This window comes from Pipistrellus hanaki (genome assembly GCF_964339955.1).
Source record: "Pipistrellus hanaki genome assembly, chromosome: 18".
NCBI lineage: Eukaryota > Metazoa > Chordata > Mammalia > Chiroptera > Vespertilionidae > Pipistrellus > Pipistrellus hanaki.
In genome coordinates this window covers 17,151,043-17,176,105 of record NC_140520.1, presented here as the reverse complement: position 1 = coordinate 17,176,105, position 25,063 = coordinate 17,151,043, and the positions used below count along the sequence as shown (strand labels likewise).

The following is a 25,063-nucleotide window of genomic DNA, read 5'->3' as shown; positions in this document are numbered from 1 at the left end:
ATTTTACGTAAACTGTAATTAAAAAATATAAAAAATTTTCAATTAAATAAAAAGAAAGAAAAAGTGCAGATGCCCCATGGGGCACTTATAAGAACCTAATAGGGCTGTGACTTCCAAGTTTTAGGCTGTAGAAATGAAAACACTACAATGTGATTAACAAAAAGAAAAAGATTTGACTATGTTCCAACTTCCCCCGTTGTGTTTACCTAAGTGACTTCCTGAGACTCTTTCTTCTTGACCATATAAGCCCACTCATGCCTCACCACTGGGGCTCCCTGTAATCCGGTCCCCAAAGAAGCCCAAAGAAGCTCTCATGCAAAAAGTGGACATGAGAAGAGATCTGCAATTTTTAGCCCTTATTTGCTTCAATTGCCTTTGGAGGAAAAGCCTGGCCAGTGTCTTGTTCTCAAGAACGTTATCGCCTGTGAAAGACCGATGTCCCCCTGGCTGGTGTTATACAATTGCAGCACAAAAAATATAAAGATTTTCATTATCTGTTGCCTGTTTGCTGAAAAAGTTGACTAGATTTGGTAACCGAAAAACAGTGCTCTCATACAAAACACACACACACAAAACAGTGCTCTCATACAAAACACACACACACAAACAAAACAGTGCTCTCATACAAAACCGTCCTCTCTCTGTTTCAAATTACTACTAATTTAATTTAATTAAGGCATTTTGAACAAAGGAAAAAATCTTAGTGTAGACTATTTCTAAAGAATGCAACTTCATTATTTTTAGAGTTTAAATCAAATTAGTGGATCTCAATGGCTTGCTTTAATGAATAGGTAATAATTTGTTATTAGTAAATTAGGTAATAAGTGTTTCTGAAACTTTTGAGATATGTGAAAATGGTCCATACTTTAAGTAATTTTAAGTATTCTTCCCAAAATCTTGTCAATGATATCTATACTAATAAAAGGGTAATATACTGAAGACCTTCCAGACATCTTCCGGACAAAGCTATGGTGGCGGGGCCAAGGCAGAGGTGATTAGGGAGGATCAGGCCAGGAAGGGCGGGCAGTTGGGGGTGATCAGGCCAGCAGGGGTGGGGGCAGTTCGGAGTGAGCAGGTTGGCAATTGAGACAAGCAGGCCAGCAGTGGGGGAAGTTGGGGGCAAGCAGGCAGGCAGGCAGGTGAGTGATTAGGAGCCAGCAGTCCCGGATTGTGTAGGATGTCCGACATCCCACAAGGGATCCAAGGTTGGAGAGGGTGCAGGCTGGGCTGAGGGAAATCCATGCATGAATTTCATGCACTGGGCCACTAGTTGTATCATAATATAGAAGCAGGCTTATTTGAGAAAAGGAAAACCAAAGCTTAGACTCTGTTTAAATACAGCATTAAAAATTCTGAATTAGGAAAGTAAAAAATAAATATTAAGGTTCTTTTGCCACAGTTTATAAAAATTTAAAAATAAACAAATTGAGGTCTCAATAAGCTGAAAGAATTCAGAGAGACATATATGCAATATTGTAGTCTCTGTTCTTCACTAACTTTTGCTTTCTCTGACTTCCAAAGCTCTTGTGGAATGTAGTGAAGTTATTTTTATGCTCTTACTAACCTAGGAGTGTGCTTTAACTTTGCATCCCCTAAAGATCTTAGCATACAGACTTAAATATCAAGTATTAAATATTTGTTTAGGATAACTTTAGCAAAACTGAATTACATCTGCCTTCATCAATGAAGGCACATAGACAAGTAGGGCAATCTGTGACAATTGCTAAGGTAAGAGCCAGCAAAAATGTAGAGGGAAAGGACGGGTGTGAAAGGGGAAGCAAGAGGCAGCCAAAGGTAACTATATCAGTTCTTGATCTCTTTTAATATTACAAATGCTAAATATAAAAATCTTTTCTATTATCTGTAATTTGTATTGGCTATTAAGCTTGCCCCTCAATTAGCATAAAGAAAATCAATCAAGATCTGAGAATCAACACCTAGCTGTACTGTCAACCTCACCTCACTACAAGAGTGGGTTCCCCACTACATAGTATTGTGTCACTGCCAGCTTTTTTTTTAAAGCATTAAAATAACTAATTTATAAAAACAATGTTTCATTGAATTAGACATGCCAATTTTATCATTGGTATGTAATTGGTCTGAAGTACAAAAATAAGTCTTTGAACAATACCTTTTTAAATTAAATATGAGATGTTATAACATGATGGGTCTCTTAATACTGCATATCCTTCTTGGCTATGTGCAGGAGCTTTGTCATGGAATCAGTGTTGTTTTATTGAGGAAAGGAGGAGATAAGCATTTAAATCTTTTAATTTAAGATAACACAATGTCATCCATGGCTCTATGAAATACAAAGTTAAATACCTGCCTCACATGTACAATATCAGAATCAAGTATGATGAAATCACTGTTTGGTAACAAATATTGACAATGATCTGCCATCTGTACTAACAAAGATAATCACTGAACGGAGACAATCTCCGAGCTTCGTTGCTTTTCTCTGCTGTGAACCACAAAACAAAGCAGCCTTACGTACTTCAAAAGTTTTAAGACTCAGCTGAAGTCACAAATCAAGACATTTTTTGAAGTAAAATTATCTGTTGATAATATAAAATAATACTCTTATTTAGGATAAAACTAAATTTTCTATTCCGCATTGTTGTTTCATATCTTTTTGTAAGCAATCTACCTTTGTCCTTGAAGGCACTGAACATTTTACCAATTTTCTGGCTTTCTTCAACAAAGGTGGATGCTAGTGATTGTTTTGAAACTCATGAGTTTTTATTGTATTTTCTGTTCTCCCATTGATCAGCAAATAGAATGAAAACTTCCAGCTGATTGTTTTCCTTTTAAAGTAAATATATGCTAAAATACATATAAATTAAATGTGTATTTATAAGCTATAAAACATAGTATACAACATAGTCTATTAATGTGTGATCAATTTAAGCTAATGGGACCAGGGTCCAAAGAAAACTGACTGGGCAAATAATGATTAATTTTAGAAAGAATAGCAGTAGCTACTGTTATTAGAGGCATTCACTCATGATCCCATTTGATCCTTGCCACATTCTGTAACGTAGGCATTATTTTTACATTTTAAATACTAGATGAGTGAAGTTCAATGAAGTTAAGTGATTTGCCAATAACTGCACATCTATTAAGTAAAGCCTGGATTTAATCACACAGCTGCACTCTTTTCGTGTCAGATACAAAATAGGATCCTTCATGCTCATGATATAAGGCAGGGGTCCTCAAACTTTTTAAAGTGGGGGCCAGATCACGGTCCCTCAGAGAGCTGGAGGGCTGGACTATATGAACTACTAATTCCTACTGTAACACCTCAGCTGCGCTCACTGCCCAAAAAACCTGGCGGGCAGGATCAGACTCCCCTGGGGGCTGCATGTGGCCCGCGGGCCTTAGTTTGAAAACCCCTGATATAAGGTATCCGATATTCATAAGAATACTAGAAATATAATAATATTGTTTCCATTTTATATATGAAAAAACAACACTGAACCTCAGAGAGTTTAGGAAACTTGCCCAAGATCATATAAGTTGAAAGGTATGAAACCATAGTTCAAATTTATAGTTGTGGTTTTTACTATCCTTTGAATGAGTTCAGCTTTGAAAGGGCAGAGAAATTTAAGTAATCTATAATGGAAGGATCAACAAAAGATTAAAAACAAAAAAACAAAAAACAACATGTCTTGAATATATTTACAGGACACAGGAAGAAAATATTGAGAAATGGCCCCAAAGGCACTGATGCAAGAATGAACTTAGAACAGGAAAATCTCTTGGATTATAAGAAAGAAGTTATTTGGGAGCATAAAAGGGCTTATTAAAAATGCACTAAAACTCCTATAGTAAGGACATCACTATAAAATGATGTGCTGTGTCTGTCTAGCATCCTATGTCCCTATCATCTGATATCAAAACCCCTTTCCTCTAGAGAACTCCTCAACTGCTCAGGGGGAGCTGATCAGCTCACTGTCAGCAACTGAGGGAGACTCAAGGCCTGGACAGGGCTAATCAGAACATCCTACCTTCCTGGCCTTAGCAACTGATTCAGGGACAGTAGGTTCCCAAGGCCAATCAGAATCCTCAAGGAATTCTTTCCTCCCTCCCTCCCTCCCTCTCTCCCTGCTTTCCCTCCTTTGCCCCCCCCCCTCCCTCCTCCTTCTCCTCCTTCTCCTCTTTCTCTTCTTAAGCAGGAGCTATAGCAAAAAACTGGTCCCTTTAAATGAAGTTATAAAACTGAAAGGATATGAGCCAGGCCAGTCTGCAGACATGTTACACATTTGTGGCCAATTCATATAATTAAAGCAAGAAAATTTAAACAAAACAGAGATTCAGAGCCACAGATTCCTGATTGGGCAATTCTGGAATCCAGCCATCTCAAAATCACCCCTACCCTGGACTTCCAGTTAGGTGAGCCAATAAAGTTTCTTCTTAAATTAAGCAGCTTTGGGCTAAGGCTATGTCAAGTAACAGAGTCCTCAATAGCATAAACACACAAATACTCTAACTTATAGAAACACTTGGAAGCCTCTACCTTGTTACCTTCGATTCCATGGAATCTTTATTTTCAAAAAACTAAGTAGCTCTGCTTCCCATTTTAATCTTAAGTCTATTGGTTAAATCTTATCCTAAACCTATCTTTTTGAGGGGTGCATTAAAGGTTTCATAATTTTTATAACTTACTTTATTTGTAAATAAAACACATATATGTTAGTAAAAATATATTGGATTAAAATTATCTAAAATATGTTATATGATTTTTAGAATTATTTAAATATATAAAAGGAAATTATCATATTTTTATTAAGCAAAGACTAACACCATAATGATCATATTGCTAATAATTATTGCATATTTAACTTCAAAGGCAAGTGAACGTATAATGGTTATAAGTAATCCATGCTATAACATTGTTATTCAACTCTAAATGATCAGTTTCCTGTAAACTCATCAATAGATACAACAGCATCTACTGTAATAAATACTTCTTTCATTGTTTAAACTATAACAAGTTACAAAGCTATAATCAAAGCCTTTGGAAATTTTCAAGCAGGAAGGTAATTATTTCCTAAAATTACCAGAAATGGAAAAACACAAAAATTCTAAACTTTTGTTTTTGAACACACTTTCACTTTTGGTCTTTCTCTCCTCTTAGGCAGTGCATGTGAAATATAAATGACCACGGGGGAGGAAGAGACAGCATCCCCAAAGAAGCAGGTTCTGACAATGATTAATGCGGAGCTGCCAGAGAATGTCTGGCAGCAAAAAGAAGCAATAGCTTATGTAACTGATAAAAAATTAGTAGGACCCTAATAACATAGCTCCCTGGAACCTGAGATAGTGCATTTGATGAATTGTTTAAACTAGACTGTATTCTTCAACCTATTTAAACCATGGAGGCAAAAATATGGGGGGGAAAAATTAGTTAACTTTTCTTATTCAATTTGGTTAAATTGTTGGGTTGGTCAATTAATGGAATATACCGATTAACAGAAGTATTACACATGTTGTTCAATTAAAAATTACAGTATATTTTTCATTACTGCTGTGCTGAATATCAGTTCATCTTTCCTCAAATATGCTGAAGGCATTTCTGTATTTCAAGTTATTTATAAGTCATGGCAAAAACTGCATAATTCTACTAATGGACAAAGTGTAAGAGCCTGAACTGAATTTCTATCCATCTTATGACATACTTTAAAAGCAATTTTGTTGAATAAGTTTACAATGGCTGACTGACCATATGACCCTTATAATAGGAGAGGACATAACATAGAAAACAATTCGGTGTATTTGAATTTTCTGACTATTTGATTCACTCTTCTCTTTCTTCTCCCCCACCCCCCAGGGGGAGGTGTTTCCAAATAAATATAAAGAATTTTACAAGTATCTAAAACTGTTAAATCTCAGAACAGATTTCTCAGCAAGATATTCTTCTTATTGAACTTCAATCAGTATATTACAATGTGTTTCACTGGGCTACAGTTAAATGCTAAATGCTAGATTGTGATATACTCAGTAACTACTTTAGAAATACAAAGCATCACCATCCACAGCTTGAACATCAGCTTTCATAAGAGCGACTACAAAGGCTCCTTGTAGAGGAACAATGGCACTGAGCGCTGGTAAACCCATCATGTCATTGCTTACAGCCTCCAGCCCCTTGTGGTAGGGACCTGACAATTCTAGATACTAGAATCCTTCTTTGTCAATGCATACATAAAACCTACCAATTTTGCCTCCTGCATGTTTCTTAATTCTGTTTCTCTTTCTCTGGGTCTCAACATCTCTCATTTAGATTGATATTTCCTTTCCTCTCTACTGCTGCTCGTTCCCTTCAGTTCTGCCCAATAAAGGGAGTAATAAAGAATATATCTGAAATGAACGTCTGACTGCCATTCCCTCACTTGACACTAATCAATGGTTCTTCCTTTGCTTTATTCTAAAGCCCACATTTGTTGACATGATTACAAAGTCTTCGTAATTTGGTGCCTTCCCATATGACCATTTTTTGCCTCGTGCCTTTCCTGCATACAATTCCTATAGGAACTGTAATTTCATATCGTTCACTTTATATGCTGTGCCCTTCTGTGTTTTCATACATTCGTTCATGTTGTTCCTTTTGTCTAACAATCTCTACTCCCTCCCTTTCTCCTCTTGCCTCCCCCAACCTCAATTATTTGTGTCTTGGCAAAGCTACTGCCTCCTCCAGAAAGTCTTTCTGAAAGCTCTGGGTTGGATTATTCTTCTATTATTCTCTGACTTTGTGCATTGCTTTCACTAAGCACACTGTAAGTTCTTTAATAAACATAAGGAAAATCAGTAAAGGCATAAGAATAAAAATAATAAGTATGTGCCTACATTCTCTGTGCCCCACCCTGGACCATGAGGCCTTTGAGAGCACAAATCATAAATCATTCATATTTGTAATCCCACCTCCTAGCCCAGGACTGACAACAGATGCTCAAGGAATATTCTGTTAAATAAAAGTGACTAAGAAGAAAGAGAGTATACAAAAATAAATCACGGAAAAGACAAAAGGCCTCCTGGTCGCATTCTTTCATAACGGTCCTGAACCTGCTCATTTTGGGGGGCAGCTACATTGACTTCTTTAATTTTAGAGGGTTCTAGTAAAAAATAACTTCAAATAACTACTTATTCCCTTCTAGCCAACAAAATTAATGCTAATGAGGAACTGTCCTGTTCTTGACTTCAAAAAAAGACTTCAGATCTCTTACTTTATCATCAAAGATACGTTTCTAAAAAAGATATGCCATGGGTAATTTCCATCAGGTAAATGGAAAATGAGGGAGGACAAAACTAAGTAGAAAATAAACTAAACTTGGCAGCACCATACCATTTATCACATGGAAAATTACTTACATGCAGAAGCAATACAGCAGCAAGAAAAGACTGTCCTTGGCAGTACCCAATGTCTTCGTCGTAGACAGAATAGGCCTGAAGAAAAGAGAGAGAAGTCACATAAACATTCACAGACTTTCACTTAGGGGTTAGCTCACATCAGGCTGCTGCTGGTTCTTGTCCATGCACTGTCACCACAGTTTCTCTGGTCCTTCACCTTGAGTGTGTGGATCATGAGCACAGAGGCATCCCCAAAGAGGCAGCACCTTGCCAAAAGCAATTTTAGATGTTCCATTATCCCCAGGTGCATCGACGGTATTTGGAATAAAGAGATGCTCAGAGCACCTAACTTAATTTTAAAAGATCCACAGTGGTTTGTCATCAGGCAAATAAGATCATGAGAGGCAGGAGCTAAGGACAGGAGAAGGTGGGAAGTTCTTGAGTGATGTGGGTTCTAGTGCACTCTATGGGGGAAATCTTAATGTTGTTGAATCTGTAGTGAGGATCCTCTAATCTAATAGACAAGATAATCACCTTCTATAACCTTCTCAAACATCTTCTAAACTACTCTCCCACTTTCCAAAAGGCTAAAGGGTAAAAATGACTCTTCCCATTTGTTCCACTGGGGCAAAGCAGAAACATTTAGTTGGCATGTTTTGCAGAATGGCTGGGAGAGTCTCACAGATGTTCTGGATTCACAATCTTTAACATCATTCTAACCAGGATGGCAGGTACAGAGCCAAAGAGGCCCATTCATAGCAAATCCAGTGCTCCTAGGGAAACAGCTGTCATAACATTTAATTCAGGGTTCATCTTCATCTTCAAAGGAAAGGAAACAAGGTTGTATGCATAATATATACCACTTAGCACTTCAAACTCTGCTGGTGTATAACTTTTAAAGAAGATACTCATTAGAAGTTTTTAAGAAATTGTCTCAGTTACTGTAGGCATGGTGTGCTGATCAAAGAGTAAAGACAAGGAATTAATAAACTTTTTCTGTAAAAGTCCAAAGAGTAAATATTTTCAGCTTTGAGGGACACATATATCTTTAGCATGTTGTGTATTTTTTTAATATATTTTTATTGATTTCAGAGAGGAAAGAAGAGGGAGAGAGAGATAGAAACATCAATATGAGAGAGAATCATTGATTGGCTGCCTCCTGCATGCCCCACACTGGGGATTGAGCCCACAACCCAGGCATGTGCCTTGACTGGGAATAGAACCAGTAACCTCCTGGTTTATAGGTAGATGCTCAACCATTGAGCCATGCTGGCTGAGCTGTTTTTGTTTTTTAAACAACCCCTTAAAATATAAAAAACATTGGTAGCTCAAAGGAGGTACAAAAGCAAGCAGCATGGGCTACAGTTTACTGACCCATTCAGGTGCTCCCATATTTATTTCTACAAGACGAACAGCCCAGTTATGCTGTCTGAGTCCTGGGCATGTATTCCACCCATGTGCTGGGCTTTATCTTAGTGAAAAGATTTCCATTTAATGTCCAGGGCAAAGATTATCAAAGATAATCAGGAGGGTTTCTATAGGGAGGTTAAGTCTGCTATCTCCCAAATGCCAAAGAAATCAGAGTATAGGGTCTAGAGCTCTTTTTTTACTTAAAAAGTTTTTACTGAAATATATAGCCTGTGTTCAATAAAATACACACATTTTAATTGCACAATTCTTTGAGTTGGGTCATTTAGGTAACCCATCATTACAGAATATTTCCATCATTCCAGAATGTCCCTCAACTCCTCTTTGCAGTCAAACCCAGGCAAGTAATGATCTGATTTGATCACAATATATCAATATTTTTTTAAATTTCATTTAATGGAATTATATAATGTATACTCTTTTGTGCCTGGCTTCTTTTACTCAGCATAATGTTTCTGAAATTGTCATATTACTGCATGTATCAGTAGCCCATTTCTTTTCATTGCTGAGTAGTATTCCACTGCATGAATATCCACAGTTTGTTTATTCACTCTCCCATTTTTCCCCCGTTTTTTACTAGTATGAATAAAGTTATTGTTATGCATACACAAGGCTTTTTGGTGGTAAATAAATTTTCACTATGCAAATACCTAGAGTGGAGGTACAGTGTTCAAATAATAAGTGAATGCTCAATTTGATAAGAAATGCCAAACTGTTTTTTCCAAAGTAGTGGTACAATGATTATGGCAATACCAGCTAAGTATGAGTACTCAGTGCTTCATATCCTATCCTTACTTGATATTGCCATTCTCCTTCCTTTTATTAATTTCTGTGGTTCTGACTTGCACTTTCTTAATGGTTAATGATGTGGAGCATATCAAGTGCTTTTAGGCAATTAATACATATATGTTTGTGACTGTCTTTATTGATTCTTAAGATTTCGTCCAGTTTACAAACCCATTGTTAGACTGCATTGCCAGTATTTTCTCCCAGTATGTGCCCTGCCTTTTCCTTTTCTTAATGGCATCTTTTGAAGTACTACTGTTCTCTTTTAACCTTCTTCTGCTAATGATGATATTATCACACACTCTTCTAATGAGAGAAAAATTAGATCATGAAATCATTATCTAATGAGTCTGAAAAGAGCTTTTCTTCATTATCATCAGTTGCCAGAGCTCTGCTGTATTTTAAAAATTAAAAGATAAATTAACATTCTTTTAGCTTTTAAATTTTCTTTGCTTTATACAGTTACATTTCCAATTGCTTCATTTGTACTTTTACCCAGAGCTCATGGGTGTGTGTGTGTGTGTGTGTGTGTGTGTGTGTGTGTGGTGTATTGAGTATGTGTTAGGAGTTGGAAGAAGGATTGCAAACAGAGAAAACAGAGAAAGAGAACAAAGCTGAAGAAGAGGGAGAAGGTCCTAATACTACCCTATTTGCAGCATTTCTGGTGAAGCTCTGTCACTGCCTTTTTCACGAACACAGAATCCTGGGATTTGTTGATGACAGAGCATGTTGCATGAGTGATAAATAGATATTCAATGCTTCCACTTCCCCATGAAAGATGTCTAAGTGGAGGATTCCTTAGAAGTCTGGATCTCCAAAAACCAATCATTTTTCATCAACCCTGATGTCACTTTGACAAATGTTGGATCCCTCATTACATAAATACATTTAACATTTACTGAGAAGCATGCTATTTATATGCTTGTTTGCATTACAAGAGAAGTTCAATAAAAAAAATCAAGGTTGCCCTGGCCAATGTTTCACAATGATTAGAACATAAGCCCTACACTAAAGGATTGCGGGTCCAATTCCCAGACCTGGGTTGCAGGTTCGATCTCCAGCCCCGGTTGGGTGCATGTGGGAGGCAACCAATTGATGTGTCTCTCTCACGTTAATGTTTCTCTCTCTCTCTCTCCTCTCCCCCTCTCCCTTACACTCTATCTGAAAATCAATGTAAAAAATATTCTTGGATGAGGATTAACAAAACAATAACAAAAAGAATGAAATCAAAGTCTACCACTCATGAGAGATGGTATGAATTCAGCGAGTCCACAGACTATTTTCTCACAAGAGAGCTGAGAATAACAATGCAAATCAATCTGTATTCATCTTACTTTCCACTTGTCTTATAGTTTTGGTTAGGTTAGTAGGAAAAATGACTTTTTCAGAGACCACCTACTAAACTGATTTTATGATTCACAGTTTGAAACACAGTGTTCTAGCAAGTTCTTTTGCTTGGAGTTCTTCCAAGCACTGGTAGTCTAAGCTTCTCCAACTGAACTAAAGTGAATCCTTTCCCTCTTCTCAAAACTTGCCTCTCTTTGCATCAAACCTCTCCCAAGTCCTCATTTTACTTGCTTCTCTGACCTGTTCAGTCTGACTTTTAGATGACACTCGCAGATGATAAATAAATGCTAAGTCCAGTGAGAAATGGTTACAAATGACCTTACACAAAGTACTTGTTAGTTACAAAGAGAAATAAGTAACTTTATAGTGCAGAAGGCTGATAAATAACATCTTATTTATGTGATCAAAGTGAGCATCAGCAATAACAGCAACAGTGTGCTCCCTGCCAGAAAAGGTCATCTCTTCTGTTAGTCCTGCCAAAGATATATAATCCAAATCCAACACGACGAAACATCAAACCCAAACAAGGGCCAGTCTAGAAAATGACTGGCCTGTAGTCTTCCAAAGCACCAAGGGCAAAAAAGTGAAGGAAGGAGTGAGATGCTGTTTCAGACAAAAGGAAATCAAGGAGACAGGACAACCAAAGGAAATGTGTAATTCTGAACTATAATAGCTCCTTTTACGTAAAGAACATTATTTGGACAATTGACCTAAAGCTTAGGCAGAAGCAATTTATCAATGCTATGTGTGTGATTTCTATGTTCTATTACAGTTATGTGGGAGAATATTCTTGCTTGTTAGAAAACACCCTCAAGTACTGAGGGCAGTGTGGCACCATAATGGCAAATCACTCTCAAATAATAGAAAACACCAAACTCCAGTACTTACAACTTTCCTATAAGTTTGAGATTGGTTAAAAATACATATATAGACATGGAAATATACATACGTACATAGATTTGACAGAATCATTTTGTCTGTTGATTGTAATAATAAAATAACGGGCTTTAAAAATGGTTATTAAGTTTGTCCTATATGCTGGTAAAAGCAGAGTATCTACATAAACTGTATAAATAGGTTCACTGACATGAAATAATCTAAATACTGGTGACGATAAACATAGAGGCTAAATGTACTCACTGATACTCACTCACAAAGCAATTTTCTTATCTAACATAGCTGGCAAACTTCCTAGATGTAACTTTCCTTTTATATAACACTTCAAAAAAAAAAAAAAGGCCCTTGGCAACAATTTAAAACTGAACTGATATACTTGTGTGGTTTTTTTTTTTTTTTTTAAAGAAGGAAATGTAAAATAAGTTGACTACCAAAACCTTAAAAAAAAAATGCCTCTATTATAAGTAAACTACTGTGTGATAATGGTAAATTAGTCAGAGTATTTCTTTCACATTCTTGAACTTTTATTTTAAAAAATAATAATATGTAAAGGCTATCCTAAACAAAGTCTCTAAAATTAAGCAACAGCTCTGATCTTAGGAAATTATCCCGAATAATCTGTGTGAATAAAATTACTTTACAGAAGAAGAAAGTGATAGAAATAAAAGAGCTCTTCTAGAGTTTCTATACATTAAACGTTACCTAAAGATCAGTATGACAACCATGAAAATATGCCTCCCAGATCTCCAATGGGGATGTAATTAGCAGACCTCTCCACTGCTGTGCTCTGAAAGCACCTGAGCCACACTTCCCATGGTTTGCTCCCAGCCAATGATTGAGTGCGGCAACAACACATAGGAAGGCCAGCTTCCGGCAGACGAGGGACCTCACAGGCAACTGTGGCTGAGGACTCCCCAAAGCCTTGCCAAACTCTCCTTCGAGGGACCCTTCAATTTCAGACGCTTCCATCAACTTTCCTTCCTCTCTTCTTCCCTTGGGGTCAGATTAGCACTCTCACAGCTCTCCTCCATCCCTCCCTTCCTCCTCCCCTTTTTCTTTTATAGGCATTTCCCCTGATGTATTTCTTACATCTTTAATCCTGTCTTGGTGACAAGTTTCTTAGAAAACCTAGACTAACACTGCCAGTTTCATGAGTCAAGACCTCCAAGTTAATTATATTGACACTGTGCAACTAGTACTGCACTCTGTTCTCTGAGACAAAGAAAAGAAGTCAGAGGTAGCCTCTTCCCTCAAAGACTGAAATGAAAATAATCGGGTGATGTTCACAACATAACCCATAATAATGGTCTAAATTTCAGAGAAAGTATTTTTAATCTGTAAATCGCTGTGGGTAGAAGCGGGAAGGACAAGCATCACAAGGGAAGTGGGCAACCAAGAACTGGACAGATGGGGAGGAGGAGGAAAGCAAGTCAGATTCACACCCTTCCCAGGTCTCTAAAAAATGCAGGAAGAGGTCTGGTTAAGGAGGAGGCTTTAGAATTATAAAGATATTGCCAACTGCATAATAATTAGTAAACAGAAAACAAGTGCCCATAATTCCGTAACTAATTCACTCAGAAATAACTTTGGGTTTACTGTTTAGGATACTGAAGACATTTGAAGCTAGAATAGAAATAGATCTCTATGTTGTAAAAAACCATAAATGTAGGAGGCGCCATGAGCAGCGTTTTATTTGAAGGCTCCTTAAGCTATGTCTTTACGGGTTCATTTTGTTCTTCCTTTTTCTCTATTTTAAAAAGTAATCCAACTTCTTATCTTCCTCAAAGAGCAATGTTGTTTTTTCAAAAGTGGCTATAATCAAGCCCTTAGGGGAAATACCAATCCCTGTGTACTCTGATTTTTATCATCCTTAGGATCCCACCACTTCCTTCCTACATTCTGTCGTGGTGTGATGGCTTCAATTAGCCTTTCAGTTGAAAGACCACAGGCTCCACAGAAACTACAAAGCTATTTCAAGGAAAGCTTACAGGACCAAGCACACAAAGGAAATTTTAAATTCTCCTCAGACACTCTCAAAAGCATTACAGATCGGTCATTCTCTTTCTAGGACTCCAGCTTCACAAACCTGACCTTTTCACGGTTACAGTTTCAGAAGAAAAATCCATTATTTAAAATAACACCCTATCTTCTTAGTTGAGCTCTGACTCAGAAAGTCTATCCTATTAATATGTATATTAAGAGGACCACAAAATTTAAACCCAAAGCTAATCCGTCATGAAGGACTTTAGTGATACTAACAAATATAAAATGTTTTTGAGATTCTGTAAGCAAGAGCTAAGCATGAACACACACACACACACAACACACACACACACGCCATGAAGCTTCTTTATATGTGTATGTATATATGTGTGAGTGTGCATTTGCTGTTTTGAAATGGCTATAAACACTGTCCTTGGCAATGAAACAGAATTAGACAATTCTTCTAAAATGGAAAATGTGAAATGGATAATTTAAAGGAAGGAATAGAACTAAGTAAAACTCTGACTCTACGAGATTAAGACTTATCAGTATGCTAATCTGGTATCCACCCCCGAAATGTAAACAAAGGATCAGTGAAAATTTCCCCACTCTCCTAGAAAAATCTGAAATTATTAACCAATTACTTGCATACCAAAATGTTTGAGGGAAACATTGTGAAAATTTGATCACTCCTATTTCTTCATGGGAGCTAAATAATGTCTCAAAGAAGTGGAAATTTTGGAAAAAGTGGCCTGCAAGAATACTGAGAATATAAATGAGCAGAGATTTCAGTATTTTCCTAATGTCAAGGACACGGCTGAAGGAGGACATACCAATGAAGAAGGTCTCCAGTAAATGCCTCCAGATTTTAGTTGAGATCCTGGAAGTGTCTCAATACAAAAAAAAGTCAAACCTGAATCAAAGAGTTCCGCCTTCACCCCCAAATACTCCATCTACTTGAATCTATTCTGGAATAAACATCATCCAAAGCTTTATATAATCCAGAATTCTATTAAAAACAATCAAGTATGAAGAAAACATGAGCAAGTAAATAAAAATCAAAAGATAAGAAACAAGAATATATTCATAGAACACCAAGTACTACACTTTAAATAAAATAATAAAAATCAGAACAGCCTGACCAGCATGGCTCAGTGCTAAGCGTAGACCGATTCCGGGAGGTCACAGTTCGATTCCTGGTCGGGGCACATGCCTGGATTGTGAACTCAAACCCTAGTGGAGGGTTTGCAGGAGGCAGCCAATCAATGATTCTCTCTAATCATTGATGTTTCTATCTCTGTCCCTCTCCCTTCCTCTCTGGAATCAATGAAAACATTTTTTTTTTTTAAATAAGAGCATATAGCAATGAAATAGAAAGCAAACATTTAATAAATAAAATCAACAAAGCCCAAGTTGACTCTTCGAAAAACTAATAAAATTAGCATACTGTAATATCAATTCAATGTAACACCAATCAAAATCTTCAAAGGTGTTTTGTTCCATCTCCAAAACTTCTAGGCTAATTTTTAAATATGAAACTACAAAGGACCAGATAGTAAAAAACAATTTTGAGGAAAAACAAAGTTGTAGACCTGACAATACAAGATAATAAGACATTATAAAGCCACTATTATTATAATAGTGTGGTACTGCTGCAAAGATAAATAGATTAATGGAATATAATGGTTCAGCAAAACAACAACAACAAAAAAAAAAACACCCAGAATTTTTAAGAGATATATACTCCCATGTTTATTGCACTATTATTCACAGTAGCCAAGATACAGAAACAACCTAAGTGCCCATCAATGGATGAATGGATAACAAAATGGTGTATATACACAATTATTCTGCCATTTGAGACAACACAGAAAGGAGCTTGAGAACATTACACTAAGTGAAATAACTCAGACAGAGAAATGACAAATACTATATGATATCACCTAAATGTGGCATCTTAAAAAAAAAAAAAAAAAGTCAAACTTGTAAAAAACCAAGTGTGAAATGGTGTTTACCAGGGAATGGGGGTGGGGAGATTAAGATTGATATTCATGAAGGGTACAAATTTGCAATGAGTACACATTAGCCATAGAGAGCTAATGCACAATATAATGAATATAGATTAAAATATATTATTACAATCATGACACTTGCTAATAAGATACAAAAACTTAATTATCCCAACCACTAAAATGATAGTATAATTATGAATTGTGATAGAGATGCAAAATATTGCTACAATGGCAATCCTATTATAATACATAAATATATCAAATTAAAACACTGTATACTTTAAATGTACAGTGAGTGTAATTATGTCAAACATATTCAGTAAAAAAATAAAATAACAACTCTTGCCCCCACCCCCCAAAAAGAAAGAATGGCCCAGATACAAAACCACATATACATGGATCTGACTTATAAAAAAAAATGCTATAGCAATACAGTAAGGGAAAGAATGGTTTTTTAAAAGTAACGATGGATCAAACAGAGATACGTATGGGGTAGGGGGTAATGAACCTTGACTTCTACTTCATCCAAAAACCAACTATAGAGAGATCATAATCCCAATGTAAAAAGCAAAAGAATAAAATGTCTATATTACAGATAATATTTTCATCACTTTGGGTTAGACAAATACTTCTTAAACAGGACACCAAAATACTAACCATAAAATAAATTATTAATAAAGTGAGCCTCACTTTTTTTAATAGCCTATTCATCAAAAGATAGCATTAATAGAGTGAAAAAAGGAAGCCATAGGGAAGAATTCTCATCAAAAGAAGTTATCTAAAAGTAACTCACTAAATGTATTTCATTTCAGGTGTTCCTGAAACACACACCAAACACAACAGCAGAAAGCCAGGTTAAATCACAAATCAAAGTTAAATCACACTCCCTTATAGCTTCAATATAGGAATTCATCTGTTACATTTTAGGAAAATTTTGAAAACAACATTAAGAATCATAGAAAATTGGAAGTAAAATAATCTTATCAGAACCCATACTCCAATGAGGAGCAAATCCAAAAAAGAAGATCAAATCTTAGATCTTCTTAGGGGAAGAATCAAGACCAGAACCAGATCTCCTGATGCTCACTCCTTTAAACTTCACGAACCTGTCCCCCAACAGAAAACAGTTTTCACATCATATGAAAATTAGAAAAGTGCTAAAGACACCTGGGATGGCATCACATTTTTCTTCCTTTGAAGGACACTATTTTAAAACATGTTATTGAAAGACAGGAAGGAGGAAGGGTGGGAGGAAGGGGAGCCCAAACCTTCACATTTTCAGAATCCTGTGAATTCTACTATTCTACCTCCAGTTCAACTCCACACATAAATTTATGACAACATCAGAATCTTTGAACCATTTTGATTTCCTCCTACTGTGAAAATGATACTAAACGGCAAAAGCTGAAATTGACAGGGCCATTAAAACATGACAGCAGGTTTTTAACTGTGTTCCCTCTAACCTGACAGTTCAGGTCATTTGTCATCTCACCAGAGCCACAGAAAACTTCAACTGCAAAGTCAGACTCTTGTATCCTTGAAACCAAAGTTAGTTTCAACACTTATTGTAATTAAAATTCTCTTAACTTCTGTCTCAATTTAAGAGCAGAGTATACTGTAAGTCTCATATAGGCCTTACGAGTGAGGAGTTGTCAGAAATAAATGAGGTAGTAAGTGTGAAAGCACTCTGTAAATGTGAAATTATTATAAGGCACATGGAGGCACTATATATTTTTTTAAAGGTCTATACTGTTGCTGATGTGAACAAGATGCACATTTTAATAAGATGCACCATTCTTGGTGACAAACCATTAGATGCTGATCCTTTATAATCAGGAGTAAGACATGTATTCATTTTAACACTATAATAGAGATTCTGTCCAGTGTGGTAAGACAGAAAAAAGATTAAGGGGGGGGGAAAAGAAATTGGTAAGAAGAAGCAAAACTATCATTATTTACAGATTATATAACAAAATGGCTGATTTTATATCAATGTATTATGAATGTTTATTTGGTTTTGTGCAAGGTATCCAGAATGTAACTCAAAAGTATACCGCTGAGTGTGTGAAGTATAATGTTGGATATTATTCTAGAAATTAAAATGACGGAACAGGTAGGTCACACTCTGTGGCTTTAAAGTCATACACAATAGCTTTTGGGGACATGGGGCAGTCATAAAATGAAAGACTATGGTTCAAACTGAATGCAAGAAGCAAAGGAAATAGGATGTACAAACCTGAGACTAATACTCAATCCTAAATTATTAAGTATGCTGTGCAATTTGTGAGTTATCACCACCAATGAGCACTTGACTGCTAATTCATGGTAGATCAAAAGGAAGAGGAGTTGTGTCAATGACAAACCAAGTGGTAGGACTCCATATGGTAGGACTCCAGTGAATTTTGGTTTCTAAAACATTTTCTGATATGTTCATCTCTGCTCTCCTCCATTATCAAAAGCTGTTGTAAACTTATGTTTAAGTAATTCATATTGTAGTACAATATTACAACCCTCAGCAATTTATATTTACTATCTTGAATTTTAAAATGTTTTTAATATGGTTCCTTTGTTCTCTGCAGTTTTCACAAAATTTAGTGCAATTTAGTCAGCAATTAAGGTATCTTACTGCTACATTTTTATAATATTCTTTACTCAAAAAAAGCTTTTAAAACTGTCTAATTGCCATGGACAGACAATAGTGCAGTGAAGGTCTGGGGAGGGGAATTGGAAGGAGTGGAGAGGGTTAATGGGGCGGGGGGGGAAGGAACATCTATAATAATTTCAACAATAAACATAAATTTTTAAAACTATGTTTCAAAATCTATATTGATAATCTAAAATGCTACATGAGTAAATTACTAATGAATATTTTTTTTAATGAATTCAAGGTTAGGTTATTAGCCTGTAATACCAAAGCAAGTGTTACCAACTGTTTAACTTTTATCTTTGTGTTCAGTAATGTTTTAGATATTTCCCTCTAAATATTACATAATGAGGCAAATACTGTTTTTACTACAATAGAGCAAAACTAAGTCAGAGGCTGCAAGCACATGGAGCCATCTGTTTAGTTATGTGAAAAAAATATCGAGCATCAATCAGAGAAAAATTGAGGGAAAAGTCACTGTTGGATTGAAAACATACTCAACACTAAGGGGAAAATGCTGTTCTATATTCCATAAGCCAAGCCCTTCTAAATAAACTTAGAAACTATATACATTTTGATATCTGCCTTATACAAGCCAGAATCTAATTAGCCTGTAGAATTTCAGAACAGATCAAAAATACTTTTAAAATTACCTTTTCCTGTTATAAGCATATAATAAATACATTATACATTTTTTGTGGTGTTGGATGGTTTTGACATTTTTAAAACTAAAAGATGTATCACTTTCTAGAAATCAGTACATTCTCAGATTTTCAGTTATTTATGCACTTCTGATAGTGTATATATTTACAATCCTAAAAAATGAGGCCATCAGGAGACCAAAAAAAAAAAAAAAAAAAAAAAAAGACAATATAGACTAAACAAGACAGGAGTGAGCGGAGGGCTAACCCACAAACATGCAAGGATGACTTTCTGAAAGCTGAGCCCTTTGCACAATTAAATATCAATCCTGCTTGGTTAGCATATGTAGGCAAGTGTTTTTATAAGTGCTATTAAAAAAAACAGTAAATATACAATGATGTCGATAGGTGAGTATACTTCTGATTACTTACTGGCTCATCTATGATGCTTAAAAGGCTAACTTTGATTATTCAGGAACTGATTATCTAACTTACAAATTAGTCATAGTGTTTGCTTTTTCTCCATATTTTTACAAGATTCTGGATAGTTCACTGTTGGTTAACCTCTATTGCAATGATAGATGAGAAGAACGTTGAGTAAACCCATCGCACATCGTAGGGCAACTTAAGTGTGAGGAAAGGGGCAACTTTGTTTAATGCTTTCATAATTTTTGAGTCTTTGGCCTCGTTTAGCATTGACAATTTGAGGAATTAACTTCATTCTGTACTTCTGATATGACCTACAGGAATGAATAATATTCTAATGAGTATTCTCCACTAACAGAAACAGAGTATTTTGTACCCAAGCATATTTACTGAACGCCAGGAAAACAGTTTTCTTTCAGGCCTACCACCCATGAGGGAGAAGAAAGATTTCAAAATGGGACATACAAACCGCACGAAGATGCACGCTGTGACAACACAGGGTATATCAGTAACAGGTGCCACGGTACTTCTTAATCCTGCTTACTGTCAAAAAATTGAGGCAACTGTCACATTATCTTGTCAGAAGGGCAGAGTGATGGGCACTCCACTGAGCATTTATTGCAGTGGCCTGAAGCGGACCTTCTGTTCCCTTTTGTTCGCAGAAGAGCCAAACTGAGACTATACTGTGCCTCTTCCTCACAGTTGGCACTGAACATGCAGCCAAAAAGATACCTTCAGGACCTAGGTAGGACTGAAGTTTCCATGGAAAGCAGAGAACATGCACAGTGCACATAAGAAAGGAAGACGGAAAGAAATCTCAGACTCTTTCAGATGGGTTCCTGAAGATAGTCTGTAAAACCAATTAGAAAACCTGAGGCCGAGGGCCCTACCTTGCAGATCTTGTAGAGCGATTCCTGGCCATCTCCTCCTGTGTCCTTAAAGTAATCATGTGCGGGGAACGTCCGATGAATGTCTCGAGTGATGACACTCTCCTGGGCGGAGTCCTTAAAGAAAAAATTGAAATTTCTTTTTAATTATGAAAGCTAACACATATACATGGTAAAAGAAAATTCAAACAGGACATAAAAAATATGCCCCTCCCATCAATGCCTTCCACCCAAGAACAGTATTTCATCCTAAGAGCAGCTACTTAAAAGAATGAGGTTCATCTGGATATGGATATATATATATTGATTGATTGATTGATTTTTTGAGAAAGAAAGGAAGGAAGATGGAGAGAGAGAGAGAGAGAGAGAGAGAGAGAGAGAGAGAGAGAGAGAAATATCAATTGGTTGCCTCCCACATGCACCATAACTGGGGATCGCACCCGACCAGGGATCGAACCCCCAACCTGATCATGTGCCCTGACTGGGAATCGAACCCTCAACCTTCCAATGTATGAGATGATGCTCCAACCAATTGAGCCACACCAGCTAGGGCTATCATAACTTACTTAATATTCTCCTAATAATGATTTTTTTGCATTTTTTTCTATTTATATTACAAATAATATCACTAGAAACATTTTTATCCATATATGTTCAAGAATAGGTTCCTAAAGGTGGAATTGCTAATTCACCGACATATATTTCTTTTTTTTTCTATTTTTTAAAAATATATTCCCATTGATTTCAGAGAGGAAGGGAGAGGGAGTGAGAGAGAGAAACATCAATGATGACAGAGAATCATTGATCAGCTGCCTCCTGCACACCCACAACTGGGGACTATGCCCGCAACACTAGGAATGTGCCCTTGACTAGAATCAAACCCGAAACCTTTCAGTCTGCAATCCAATGCTCTATCCACTAAACCAAACCAGCTAGGGCGCGTATATCTATTTTTTAATAAAGTGTTTCTCCACAGCCCCCATACCACATGGTATCTACCTTTGTAATTTTTTTTCATTTTTTTATTAAGGTATTATATGTGTACATATCTTACCAATCCCCCTTCCCACTCCCATACATGCCCTCTGCCTTTGTAATTTTGGACAATATAATAACTGAAAACTCAAACCACAGTAATTTAAAAAAGTAAAATATTATCAATCTTTTGCCACTGTGATGTTAATCCCCCAACTTATTCCAGAAAATAAAAAGCCCCAAAACTATTATATTAAGATGACAAATGCTTTTTAAAAGATCTATCTAGTGTTATTTTTCCCCCCAAATTTAGGATCCAAAAGCTCCAAATTGAGTAAAATTCTAAGCCTTATGAAAAAAAGATTAATGATTCACTTGATTTTATTTCATTTCTGTAAAGATTGTTGGTTTTATCTGTTGAAATGTCAAGAAAATATGTTGGGACAATAACAACCCTGATGATGGAAATATTTCACATAATTTAAGGATACCTTAATGAATACTACAGAAAATTAAAAATATTTGTTTAATGTCTTGCTTCCATAAAGATTTGAACGAATCCCCTTTCAGTTTAAATCCAGGGAGGAAAAGAATGTTTAATATATGAGTTACTTTAATGAATGGTATTTCCCTTTGCTCTCTAGCTGAGACATACATAAAGGAAATAGCTGTTTGGCTCCGAGTGAAGCTAGTGCCTTGTCTTGCTGCCTTTTTCATTTCAGCTGCTCTTTCATGCTGGGTGGTAATTAGATCTTCTATCACATAGAGAAAGGACACGGACTGAAAAGTTCCACATTTGCTAGCAAACACAAAACATATTGCAAATCAGTCCAGAGAAAATTCTGATGGTTTACAGGAATGGACTATAGAGTTGAATAAAAATGAAATTTTAAAAAAAGAGCATAACTTAAGTAAAAGCACACATAGAAAGTTTATATTTATCAAGGTAAATACAGTTTCTACCGATAAAGAATACTTTAGGGTGAGGTGGGCATTGAACAAGGTGAATGAGTATGAAAGTAATGTATAAAGAGAGTCACTATGAAATAAGTTTTACTTGGTCTGGTCTAGAGAAGAAGGAGGGAGTCTGGTACCAGATAAAAGAAAGTTTTCATTGCCCAGGTGTCCTCCAAAAGAAGGGTTCTCTTTCCATACAGTAATAGTTTCCACTTGGAAACTATTTTAAAAAATAACCAATGAAAATGTTATCACTACCATTGCTGGACTATTTCAAGAGCAAACATATGCCGAGTGGATAACTCTCTTTTCAGCTTTCAAGATGTTAAAGAGAGAAATCATTGAACTATAAGTAACTGCCTACTCATTTGGCATCATTCTGTGTTTAAATGGTACCAACAGTCTGATTAAGTAAAAGGGAAACTGATGAGCAATTTCAAGAAAGTAATTTTGCATAAGACTGAGAAATTTCTTTCTATGCATATGTGAATCTTCCTTGTTGTTTTTCAAAAAAAGGCAAAAATCAAATGAAATTACAAATCATAAACTTTTCCTTACCTAATAAACTTTCCCTTTGTAGGGTTACCTTTAAATACTTTCTACACTTATGTGCTTCTAGAGTTTTCTTCCTACATAATGATCTCAGTTTCTAAGGGAATAATTTCTGGAACTTCACTTTATAGACTAAATGACTATTGTTACATGGTTCACTTAAAGGTTAAGATATACAGGAGACTTTTCTAAATACACTAAAATGAATGAAATTATGTATTAGACTAGAAAAATAATCAGTTTATAAGTTAAAACTAATTACCCATATTGTTGAAAGCAGGAACAGTATATATATTTCAGGAATCCACACCTAATTCCCCAAATTCATTCACTCCCTCACCCATTCAACAAATATTAGAGACAGGGAGTTACCAAACCTAACTGTCAAAGAAGGATAAAACAACTGTTCTCTTTGATATTCATTACTTTCTTTTTAGTCTTATTCAAATTTTATTTGTCATTTCTACAAAAAGCAAAATGTATAGAGAGGACAAAAGAGGCCAAGTAATTCACCATCCTATAATATATAATAAAAGGGTAATATACAAATTGATCGAATAGCATAATGACCAGTCACTATGCTGTGCACTGACCACCAGGGGGCAGATGCTCAATGCAGGAGCTGCCCCTTGGTAGTCAGTGTGCTCTGACAGGGGTAGCACCACTCAGCTAGAAGCCTGCTCATGGCTGATAAGCACAGAGGCAGTGGCAGGAACCTCTCCCACCTCCGTAGCAGTGCACAAAATCCGTGCAATCATTGAGGGTCTCTCAGCCTGACCTGCACCCTCTTGCAATCTGGGAGTTCTCAGGGGATGTCTATAAACTCCAGCCTCCACCGCTGCACTCACCAGCCATGAGCCCAGCTTCATGCATTGAGCTCCTGCATTGAGCGTCTGCCCCCTGGTGGTCAGGGACATTATAGTGACTGGTCAGTGCACATCATAGTGACCGGTCATTCTGCTGTTCTGTCAATCTGCATATCAGCCTTTTATGCCTGTGGGATCAGGCCGAAACCAGCTCTCCAACATCCCCCAAGGGGTCCTGGATTGCAAGAGAGCACAGGCCAGGCCAAGGGACCCCACCTGTGCATGACTGGGACTGGGGAGGGATGCAGGAGGTTGGCCAGTCAAGGAGGGATTACAGAAGGGCTCCAGGGCATTTCCAGCCCATCTTATTCAGTCCCAATCTGCCGGATCCCAGCAGCAAGCTAACCTACCAGTTGGAGTGTCTGCCCCTTGGTAGTCAGTGCACATCATACGAGTGATTGAGTGGCTTTGGTATATCACTAGCATATTACGCTTTGATTAGCTAAACAGATGATCAGATGACTGGACACTTAGCATATTAGACTTTTATTATATAGGACTAGAGGCCCGATGCACAAAGATTCATGCAGGAATGGGCTTTCCTTCCCATGGCTGCCGGCACCACCTTCGCTCTGACCGGAGCTGCCTTTCTGCCTTCCCTCACTGCCCAAAGTGGCTGGGGTTGTGTGGAATACCCCCGACCACTCAGCACCTGCTTATGCAAATTAACCCACCATCTTTGTTGGGTTAATCTGCATACTCACTTCTGATTGGCTGGTGGGCATCGCAAATGTACAATCAATTAGCATGTTACTCTTTAATTAGGTATATGGCTAAAAACATTGTAAAGCTCAGCCAAAACTGATATGAGGTCATTTCCTTGGAGGGATCCCATAAGAAGAGTCTCCTTAAGTCCTACCATCCATGTTCAGAATGAAAAGAAGAAAGTCACTCTTCATGAGCAGCTACTTCCCCAGTATCCAGTGACTGACTACTTGACCCAGCATTTACTTTCCAGTAGATGCACTTCAGATTCTGATCCTCAGGCCTCGATATTGGATTACCAGCTTTTGGAGCCAGATGAGCTCAGTGGTTCTATTTCTGGCTCCTCTGCTTGATAAGTAAGAAATCTCAGACAATTTACTAAATCTCACTTAGCATTAGTGTCCTCATCTGTAAAATGGGATAACACCAAATTCATGTCGTTTAGAATAATGAATATACAGTGCTTAGCACACTGCTTACTATAAACTGAGTATTAAAGAAAGAAAAAAATGAAAATAATTATTATTATTCCCCTTTTCTTTAAGAATCACATTTAAATGTTTAAATATTTTGGTGAATATACATTTTAACATCTTTCTGTATTTGTACA

At 36.6% G+C, this 25,063-nt stretch overlaps 1 protein-coding gene across 4 annotated transcripts in view; it reads right to left on the bottom strand.

Moving 5' to 3' along the window:
• The window catches only part of RABGAP1L (RAB GTPase activating protein 1 like), a 367,897-nt gene that overhangs the window by 147,625 nt on the left and 195,209 nt on the right, over positions 1 to 25,063 (bottom strand). For all 4 annotated transcript variants that reach the window (XM_084865199.1, XM_084865197.1, XM_084865196.1 and 1 more), the window contains exons 14-15: positions 20,402 to 20,515; positions 7,369 to 7,443 (exon numbers count right to left, since the gene is read on the bottom strand). In XM_084865199.1, the coding sequence (XP_084721325.1) occupies positions 7,369 to 7,443; positions 20,402 to 20,515 (189 nt within the window). The remainder of the gene's footprint in view (positions 1 to 7,368; positions 7,444 to 20,401; positions 20,516 to 25,063) is intronic.